At 42.2% G+C, this 11,199-nt stretch overlaps 1 protein-coding gene across 1 annotated transcript; it reads left to right on the forward strand.

Annotated features, from left to right (window-relative positions):
* The first annotated feature begins 810 nt into the window (after positions 1 to 810).
* cyp26a1 (cytochrome P450, family 26, subfamily A, polypeptide 1) lies at positions 811 to 4,918 on the forward strand. The gene is made up of 7 exons (XM_085761364.1): positions 811 to 1,157; positions 1,543 to 1,767; positions 2,441 to 2,722; positions 2,850 to 2,999; positions 3,110 to 3,244; positions 3,863 to 4,009; positions 4,161 to 4,918. Exons 1-7 carry the CDS (start codon positions 969 to 971, stop codon positions 4,497 to 4,499), a joined length of 1,467 nt encoding a protein of 488 aa, XP_085617490.1. The 5' UTR covers positions 811 to 968; the 3' UTR covers positions 4,500 to 4,918.
* Positions 4,919 to 11,199: the final 6,281 nt, after the last annotated feature.

Here is an 11,199-nt window from a genome sequence, read left to right on the forward strand (position 1 = left end):
AGGTTTGAACTCGCTGAGAGAGATATCATTTTTATAACACACACAGATGCGGAGAGAGAGAGAGAGAGTGAGGGCAGGTTAAAGTCTCCTTCCAGATTAGGAGCAGGCTGGATGTGAGAGCGGCTGATAGAGGCTCAGAGTCACTCAGAGGACAGAGCTGCTTTCTGCTCAGGTGTTAATCATCATTTCATCCCTCACTCACATGCAGCCTCATTGTTACTTTTATAGGACGTCATAAAGGCAAGACGCATGAATCAGAGTGGTATAGTCTGAATAATTACAACCGGGTGCTTAGGTAATATCATCAAAAAGTAAATCAATAAATCAAATTATTACAGCGTGGACCGTGTGGGGGCATAATGTAAAGTTAAATTAAATAAAGCTTAACTGTGAATGGCACCAGTGAAGAGCCACAGGGAGGAGGATTAAGACGCTCTTCATCCCGGAGCCTCGTTTCCATTTTGTGAAGCAGCTGAAAATGTGCTGCTTAAAAGCTTTTTGCTCTTGAATGCAGGCCGCCCTGCAGGCATGATTACTGATCCTACGAGGCGGCCTTAAGCCAAGGTAATGAGTGTGTAAACTAGCTGCCTTATTGCCAACAAAGGCGTCTTGGGACGTGCTTCCATTGTCTCGGGGAAAACCATCACCTTTTTCTCAGTGAAATCCGCCGCGGATTGTCTGCGTGCAACAGGAGGTAGGGATTAAAGATGCGGCCCTTGGAACAAATGGTGAGGCAAGTCAGCCAGTACAGGCCGGGGGCGGGGCCGAGCGACACCCACAATTAAAGATGAACTTTGTGTGAACTAATTTATCTGAGGGAGGAGAAGGTAACAGGCTGGCCGCGGCTCTGGCAGCCTATAAAAGCTTCGGGTGAGCTCCCTGCAGCTCCAGTAGCTTGACAGAGCTTCACCTGAACTCATCCAACACCGCTGCAAAAACAAAAAACAAAAACAAGACGCCGCTGCAACATGGCTCTGAGCACACTGCTGGCAACCTTACTGTGCACCATCGTGCTGCCCGTCCTGCTGTTCCTGGTGGCGGTGAAGCTGTGGGAGGTTTACATGATCCGAGGCAGAGACCCGAGCTGCCCCAGCCCGCTGCCCCCCGGATCCATGGGCTTACCTTTCATTGGAGAGACGCTGCAGCTCATCCTCCAGGTAACTGCACGCCAGAGCTGCACTATGACTTCAGATATTCATGCGGATATAGATGTTTTTAATATTATGGGGAAATAATATTAAAAAACATTCTATATATTTTTTTTATTTTAGTAAACAAATAGCAACGTTTTCAACTTGTTGCATCTCCAGGAGCGCTCCGTGGAGCATAATGGTTAAAGTTTGCATTTAGTTGGAGTAAAAGTATTATTTTATTTCATTCTTGTGAGCTTCGTCCTCTGTTTTACGCTTAGAAACAGTTTTTAATGACATCACGTTTGTCGTATTTATCTGTTACTTATTTTAAATTCCTCACATGTTTAAACCGCAGCTGTGTGTGAGTGTTTGTTATTCACCGGGCTTTGTCTTGTTTCCATGTTTCCAGAGGAGAAAGTTCCTGCGCATGAAGCGGCAGAAGTACGGATACATCTACCGCACGCACCTCTTCGGGAACCCCACGGTGCGCGTGACCGGAGCGGACAACGTCAGGCAGATTCTGCTCGGGGAGCACAAGCTCGTGTCCGTGCAGTGGCCCGCGTCGGTGCGCACCATCCTGGGCTCGGACACGCTGTCCAACGTCCACGGAGCCCTGCACAAGACCAAGAAGAAGGTGAGTCAGGCTTTTAATGTGAAATCCTCCTGTTGAAGCTCTGTAGGGGTTTGAAATGTCAGGATCAAGACTGTGAAGATGTTACCGCAGCTATTATTACTTTATAATAACCATCCATATGGACAAACTTACTTTTCATTGAAGATAAATGGCAGTGTAGTCCATTCACAGCAAATAGATTTGAGTGCATATTGACTATAAACGGAAGAAAAATACTTTCACATTCATATTTTCTTTTATTTAATTTTATACTCATGTGTTGCACAGTTTTCATTCTGTGTCTGATAGAAGTTACAGTCATCTGTGCTTATTGGACAATGAAAACTTTATGGCTGTTATTAGATGACTTGTTTCCAGTGGAAATAAACTGTTAAGGATTCTCTAGAAATATTTTGTTCCTGGAAACAAAAGTGAGACCAGTCTTTGCACTAGAATTTCAAAAAGTCCCGTGTGGTTTTAAAAACATACATGATTGGAAACAGGTTGGTTGTTTAACTGACTGAGAAAACAAACATTAGGCGCTGAATTACACACAAATTAGCTGATGAGATCAGACGTAACGGGATCTACCTGGTCTTCGTATCTGTAAATCGAGCCAAAGAACAACTTGGGTGGAAAATAACCCCCACCATCCTCCACCGGCCGTTTCCTCACCTCTCTGTCTTCTGTCCAGGCCATCATGCGGGCCTTCTCCAGGACGGCTCTGGAGCTCTACATTCCCGTCATCCAGGAGGAGGTGCGGGCTGCGGTGAAGGAGTGGCTGGCCAGGGACCCCTGTGTGCTGGTCTACCCCGAGATGAAGCGGCTTATGTTCCGCATCTCCATGAGGATCCTGCTGGGCTTCGAGCCGGAGCAGATCAAGACCGACGAGCAGCAGCTGGTGGAAGCTTTTGAGGAAATGATCAAGAATCTGTTTTCTCTGCCCATCGACGTGCCCTTCAGCGGACTGTACAGGGTAAGAGAGAATCTCCTAGGTCATCATGTGGCTAAATGGATCATAGTCATTCAAAACTCAGTCAGAGGAAGCATGTCACGGGAGAAATGATTATAGATTTATGTATTCCATGCTTCCTGCCCTCCAGGGTCTGAAGGCGAGGAACTTCATCCACTCCAAGATCGAGGAGAACATCAAGAAGAAGGTGCAGGAGTCGGACAGAGGGTCCACTCACAGGGACGCTCTGCAGCAGCTCATAGACAGCAGCAAGAAGAACGGAGAGCCCTTCAGCATGCAGGTAATGACAGCAGGACACCTACAACATCTTAAATGTCTTCTGTCCTCCTGCCTAAGATGTTATTTTATTTCTGGCCTGAGCTAATTCTGTGTCTGCTTCTCCATGTCCAGGCCATTAAAGAGTCTGCTACAGAGCTGCTGTTCGGGGGCCATGAAACCACGGCCAGCACGGCCACCTCTCTCATCATGTTCCTGGGCCTCAACCCTGAAGTTGTGGACAGAATGAGGCAGGAGCTGCTGGACAAGGTAATTACATTCTGTCATATCTAATTAGTCATTCTTAACCTTGCCAGTGGTTGTTTACTTAAACTGTACTTGCTACCTTTTCCTGAGTTTTCAACCACATCTCATGGTCATCCTCAGTAATGGAGTTTGCTCAGTTATCCTGGAGGTAGTTGCATTGTGATATCAAGCTCACACAGTGAACAAAGAGAAAAAACCTTGAGATGCAGATGAAACTCTTGGTGGAAAATCTAGTAACTCAGTTTCCAAGAGTCTACACTTGGAATAGTAAAACATTATTCTAGATATTCATAGATCCAATTTGAAACTGACCAACTAATTAGCTTAAGTAAATCAGCCAGATTGTGAAGCCAGGTTAGATAAAGAGCAAAGAGCTGCTCAGATCAATACCAAACACAGCTTTTTCCTGTGTGTCGCTTTCGTGCGTTCTGGATATTGGATAACAAACATGTCTGAACTTGGAAGACTGGCAGCAGGAAGCAGATAGCTTGCAGTCTGCCGGAGAAATCCTGATAGCAGATTTGAATAAAGGTTATTAAGAAACAGGAGAGGCAGGATTCATCCTCGCCTGACGTCATGGCACTGGTTAACACTGTCTTCTGTTTGCCTGTTTGTGTTCAGGAGGACCAGGGCATGGACACCAAGAACCTGAACATTGAGTCCCTGGAGCAGCTGAAATACGCAGGCTGCGTCATAAAAGAGACTCTGAGGCTGAACCCTCCTGTCCCCGGGGGCTTCAGAGTGGCCCTCAAGACCTTTGAACTCAATGTAAGTTAACAAAGATTTATATGAAGGTTATTTACTTGGCAGCTTGATGTCTAACATCCAGGGATGTCTCAGACCTCAGATTCCCACAAGCACTTGGCAGACATGTGTCCAAACCAGCTGCTTACTCACTGTTTTCTCCTCACCACTACAGGGTTACCAGATTCCCAAAGGCTGGAATGTCATCTACAGCATCTGTGACACCCACGATGTGGCAGAGATCTTCCCAAACAAGGAAGACTTCCAGCCGGAGCGCTTCATGACGGGTTTCTCAGGAGACTCCTCCAGGTTCCAGTACATCCCGTTCGGAGGGGGCTCCAGGATGTGCGTGGGGAAGGAATTTGCCAAAGTGCTGCTGAAGATCTTCCTGGTGGAGGTGGTCAGAAATTGTCACTGGACTCTTTTAAACGGGCTTCCCACCATGAAAACAGGACCTACTGTCTATCCTGTGGACAATCTGCCAACCAAGTTTACCAGCTATGTACAAAATTAAAGTGGGATGATGAGGAGCTTTTTACTAAATCATTGTGTTTTTACCTCTGAATCCACAGTTTTTGGAAGCACTCAGGTGTTCTTAGGAAAGGCTGCATTTGTGTGGGTGTGGTCTTTTGACATGAATTGTAAATACTGTAGATGATTTGAGAAATGTTTCACTTTTTATATAATGCTGTTAATACTTTGGATTTGTATATATTCTTTATCTTGTTTTGAAGATATGAATGAACTAAACGAGAGGCACTATACACAGACATGGAACACTTTAATCAACTCAGAGGTGTATCTCTAGGATTATGTACATATATATAATGTAGAGTCTGTTTATATAACTTCTGTATCTTATCTCAGCTTATTTAAGTGATGTATCTTACATTGTATGGACTTTTTATTTAATAAAACCATTTTTGCATTAAAGCTTATGTTTGTTGTTTAATTCAAGATACATGGAAAACAAGGGCTTAAGTGTGTATATATATATACACACATGACTGGCACCAGCACACGTACTGACAGTGCATCCAGTTCAGCAACCGTGCTCAACCATTAAATTTGCACTAATTAGTCACAAACCAGTGTTGTGGCTCATTGGTGTGGAAAGTGGTTTTCTCTGCTCGCACTTTAAGTGTTTGCTGTGTTTTGATGCAAAATATGATGTGACTTCACTTTCTCATCTAAGACAGAAAGTAAATACATCCATTATATACACTTGTTTTAAAAGTATATTGTCATATGTTCATATTCTGTATTTCAAGCCTGAAAGAGGAGACATTCAACTACTTGAACAATATTTGTGGTACAAAACTTCAAAACATGGCACATTTAAAGTTGCTGTACTGCATGGTTATTATGCACCAAGACTATCCATGTATTATATTTCAAGGAATTTGAGGATTCACACCTTTATTATGACTTTAAAAAAAAAAGAAGAGAGGATAATGAATAGGAGTGATAAGAGAGTCATTAGTGATAATTGTGTGATTGCGTTTGGATAAGACAAAGAGCAGCTCTGGTTTATTGGAGAACACAAGGTAAAGTTTGCTGATTCAAAGTTAATGTATCTAACTGGGTGGTCCTCAGAGGCTCTCTCTCAAATACAAACACACAGACACACACGCACGCACGTGCACACACACACGCACACATTCCATTATCCTAACAGAATCAATAAGTTGGGAGAAGGAAAGGAAAATAGGAGAGAAATCTGGAATCCATAGGCGGGAAAGCAAAGCAGAGTCCTGATGACCCTGACAGATGAGCAGAGAGGGTGAAACTAAGTTCATACTGATCAGTTCAGTCTCAGGGCACTGAACCAGTATAAACCTCCAGTGGAACAGTGGAAGTGAGCCAGTAGCATGGATATGTGTTTGCTGCGAGGTCAGAGATAAGAGTCTTCTGGGGATAACAAACAGTAAATGGATTACTGTTGTAGGTGTTTACTCACTGTTTAAAAAGTGTGGATCTGAGTGTTTAAGCAGACGGCTGCGTTAGGAGAATGGGTGTGTAGCTGGTAGAGAGATCAGCTGACGATCAGATGATCTGGTGATGTAAAATGCATGGAATAAACTGAGTGTTATGAGGTGAAGTATGAACTGGCCCAGATGGGAAAATGTTTTTTGTTGTTCTGACTGACCAGAGTGGAGTCGAGAGCCTGTCGACACAGAGCCTGTCGACACAGAGCCTGTCGACACAGAGCCTGCCTCCGTCCCACTGCATCCTCATCTTTAATAATTCTGTGTATTTGTGTCTTTGCAGTGAATCTCTGTAGTGCAGCTAATGGCACAGTGTCAGGCAGTCCCCCCTTCAAGTGTTGATCTTGTACCTACATAAAAAAGTAATGGAGGAGAATTCAAACCCTTTTTACTGTCATGTCCTCACACAGGTCAGCAGCCTCCAGACAAACAGTCATCAGACATTTTTAAGGCGAGACAGCGATTTTGAGATTTTGTGATATTGTTGCTTCCTAAACATGTCTTCTTAGTGGCAATAAAACGTCAATAACACAAAATTAGTTGTTAATTTTACTTCATTTTGCCTGATTGCGTCCGTAAATTCTTCATAAATTCGCCAAACGTTTTGCACAGCTATACTACACTGTATGTGTGTAGTTCTGTTCATTTCATATCAATAACTTCATGCTGTGTTGTTGTCTATTACTAATAGTTTGATTAGGTGTTTAGCATTAGCAGTTTCAAATAGAAATGTATGGAATTTTATAATACAGAACTTTCAGGCCGTTTTCTCAAAGAGTTTTTCTTACACACCAAGATATGAAATACCCATTTCCCTAGTACCTACACTCACCAAACTTTCCACATTTCTTCCTATCTATATGCTGCTTCTTTTTACAGAAGTGTTTGTTGATATTTCATTCATAGCCAGGTTTAAAGTACATTTTATACCAAAAACAAGGTGAAATTTGATTTTTTAAATGACTTTAATGATGGTATTTCCTGATGTATGGGCTGATACGAGGACATAGCCACAATCCCTTCTGTAAAAAGTTTCATGTGGAATGTATCAACAATAGGAAACCAAGCATTTGAATCTGGCATCCAGTGTTGGTGATTCTGTTCTTGGCGATATATGCAAATTAGATGATATATGATAGAAGATATATGCGAGTTAGTGCCTCATTTGCAAATATAAACATAAAATTCAGTAAACTTGCAATACATTTTCCTTAGTTTTTATGTACATAACAAAAGTTTCATAGTGATATCTATTAAAATATTTTTTTGCCTATTCACCTATGCTGTCTCGAAGCAGCTTTTCATTCTGTTGTTTGAATATGGCATCCTGACCTCTATTGAATGTTTTAGCAAGAACTGTTGTGTTTCTCCATTTCTAATGATTTGCAGAAATTGGTCAAGTCAGTTAGTAGCCTTATAGGAACAGGTCAACATGATGAATAATTGGCTGGAGTAAGGGTGTTATTAGGCCAATTTAGTCCAAAGAGACTGAACCATCTGGCTCAATCTAATGTTCAAACTAACTCCTGCCTGCAACCTCAAAGCTCTCTCTTCCTTTCCTCGCCTCTTACATGATGCATCTTGCTTAAATGTAAAATTACACACCAGTTTGATCATCCAATTCGTTGATGTAGCATCACAGCCTTTAGTGAGGGTTTCTTGGATACGGATGGTGAGTGAAGGTTCTGGTCTCTCCTTACTCAAAGTCGATTCAGGAAGCTGCACCTTCTGTTGTCTGCGTGAATTACACATATACAGAAACATTAAACACAGGAGCTGTGTTTTAGTATTGACTGACATTTTGCATGTAAACACCACATTTTACCTACATGTACCTATCTGTAGATGTTGTGAAAGTTATTAATCTAGGAACAGTGAACATTATTGTCAGAAATGATCATCATGAAACATTTTAACGGTACATGTTTGTGGTTCAGTCGTCATTGAGCTGGCAGAGTAAGAGCCGGTGTTTGTCCGGCCTCACTGGCAGATCTGCTTTGGCCTCTTTTACAAGTTGTTTTCTCTCATTGGTGCCGTTCTGATTTACACCCAGCATCCCTGCGATCCACGCCGACTTCTTAGCATTGTACTGTTGTCCCTAGCCATTGTTTATTACTGTGCTACTTGCAATTATTGGATCCACAAATGCTGAACTGTTGTACTTATTGTTAGTCACCGTGGCTGAGAGTTTCAGTTTAATGGCCAAATTGTAATACTAAATTGTAGCTGACACCTTTATGTCCAGCCATCCTATCCCCGCCGGTCCAGCCCTCGAACGATCTGAATGAACTTTTCTGAACTTTGCCTCCTCTCCTCGCTCTAAAGAGCCGTCTGCTTCCCTCCATTGTTCGCCATCACCCAGTGGAGACAAAACTTTACACGGCCAAGGCCATTTTTGTCTACATTTGTGACCATTGTAGTGAATTTACAACACAGTGTTGAAAGAGGTTTGAATCTAGCTTGCTTTCAATTAGATCCCCAGCCCTGAACATGGTCCGGAGTAAATCATTGTAATAGCCAGTGAAGTAGTGTTATTGAAGGCAGCACTTGTACACACTGAACAACTTGTTGCCATGAACAGTACATGAGAGAGGTGAGGGGTGGAGACTGGAGGAAGCAGATGCAACTGCAGAAGTGAAAGGAGAACGAAAAAGAGGGAGAATCTGTTCCCCTTCCAAAAAATGTGATCTGATTCCATTTGACTTGAACTAACCTTGTCATCTATATACACATCTAAATTGAGTTTTCTAATGGTTTGTGTACATCTACTGTTGACTACTGAAGCTGTCAAATAGGTGCAGTGTAAGCTAAGTGTAGAGTAGGTCCAAAACATAGGAATCCTCAAATAAGATAGGGGAGACTGGGGACAGTTGCAACACTTTTTACATTTTTCTTGGACTAGGCTCACCAAAAGTTTATAGATTATACATACATGTGTCAGCTAATTAGTCATGTCAGTGATGTCTTTTAAAGATGGTTACATCATGACACATCAATCACAATATTCATTTGAATGGAAGAATCCAGACGTTGCAACTGACCCCAAACGTGGGGACAGTTGCAACACGGATAAGGGACGGTTGCAACATATTAAACATACATTAAATTTCACTGATTTAATTTTGATTTTTGTCTCAATAATGTCCTGTACTAGGACATAGGAAAATGTACAGTTACATTTCAGCAGTGCAAATAGAAAAAAATGTTGTTATTGACAAGTTTTATGTTGATCTAAAAAAACACTCGGGCATGTGAGGGTTACAGTGCAAGACATATAGCTGCTGCTGTATCTTTCCTTTTACTGAAGTGCACTTCCTCAGAAATACATCTACGTGACTGTACACACATATTATGACTCATATTTTGTAGGATACATTTGTGATGCTTGTTGAAGCTGAAACACCGAGAGGCCTCAGCTCTGCAGAGGGTCACTGCACATCACTGTGAATGAAACCATGCAAATACAGATTAGACAACAACAGTCTTCTACTAAGAAAAGGTGAACCTTGTCATATTGACGTTATGATAGTACCATATTAAATATGGCAGCACATGATTGGTTCATTGAGTCATTATTCTTTCATATTTGTAATTTATAAGGGATTGTGTGGCAAAAGGAAATAATCTTATGAAATTAACAAATTGTTTTATTACCAGCATGTGTGCTTAATCAGTGAGGATGCCCTCTAACATCAATGGGTGGCTATTTGGTTTGATGGCCAAATTTAATGAGAGTCAATCAGCTTATAGAGTCTGGTGGAGAAGTCACTGTAAGTCAATGGGAGTGTTAAATCCTCAAACTGCGTTTGCACAGCGTCTGCAGGCCCCTCGGCCCCCGCTGTGGAGCTCTATGAGTGCCCAATAAGAGATGCTAATGGTGTCGTTAGCATGGTTGTTAGTGGCCCACTGTGATTATTCATAATTTGAGAGACTGTTGACAAGTTCAGCAGGTCAGGTAGAGTTGAGCACCCTGGGAGAGCAGCCTGCTGCATCAGTACGTGTTTATCCCACTACCACTGATCAGGAGGGCACTTTATTCTCTGCCACAACCACCGATGTGTGTTTACTCCTGTTGCAGACTGCACGGTGGTTGCAGCTGCATTCCCACACTGTACTTTGTGTTTTGGACAGATAGACAGAGAAAAGGTCAGAAATTTGGCCAGTAGTCCCTGAAAACCAAAAACAGAGCAAACATGCACAATACTGGGGACTTGGTGCTGGTTTACAGGAAACTCTGAATTACAGACAGAAAACATACCACATATTTACACTTTACATTAAAATATAGTTTTCCTGAGCTTGTTAGGGATGTGTCAGTCACTCATTATCAAACATGCTTGATTCCTCTCATCAACTCCTCCAGAATGAACATAGTAGTGATCCAATCTGTTACAAGCCAGAGCCGTTCTCCGAGAGATGTCCTCTGATGTAAACAGTTAAATTATTTGAATATTTATTCGCCAAAATTCTTTATCAGACCTCAGCTCGTTGTATTGAAGCTTTGGTTACAAGGTTGGATGAACCTACTTGCTGATGATTAGATGCAGCCAACTTGTGCTAAACTTTAAATGCTGCTATCACAATATTTAAAGACAGTCATAGAGGTCAGTATTTTTATTATTTGTTTATGCCATCATTGTACTAATCAACGTAAACAATCATGTGTTTGGCTGAGGGTGTAATTATTCCAATACTTACTCCACTTCAACCCTTTTGTACTTTGCACTGCTGCACATGAACCTAAATAGCTAGAGATGCCCTCACAGCCTTGGCCTTGTCATTCTCTGATAACAGGTCTTAACCCTCAAGTCCAATTTCATTAACAATGAATTAAAGTACATCTTTTAGTTAGTCTGCAGACAGGGTCTGTGCAGCCGAAGAGGTTTTGGAGCTGAAGGTGCCATTGTGATTAAGTGCCTCCACAGTTAGCTGCTATAGATGAGTTCACTGTTCACAGTTGAACGTAAAACATCCGACAGCTACAGACCAACCTCTGTCTGCCTCTGCACTAAACAGACCAACAACACAAATGGACATGGAGGAAGAGGGGGAAAAGGAGAAGAGAGGAAAGGATTTGGGGGAAAGAAATGTCATCTCAGTGGTTTGGGGCCAGATTTAGATGGACGGTGAAAACCCAGAGGGGAAGTATTTAGATGTTGCTATGCCACAGCTGGCAGTTTATTTAGGTCTGTGAATGAACTTCTAACACCGTGGTGATAGTCAAAG

The sequence above is a fragment of the Trachurus japonicus genome, chromosome 19 (genome assembly GCF_045865225.1).
Source record: "Trachurus japonicus isolate A0001 chromosome 19, Traja_1.0".
Taxonomy (NCBI): Eukaryota; Metazoa; Chordata; class Actinopteri; order Carangiformes; family Carangidae; genus Trachurus; species Trachurus japonicus.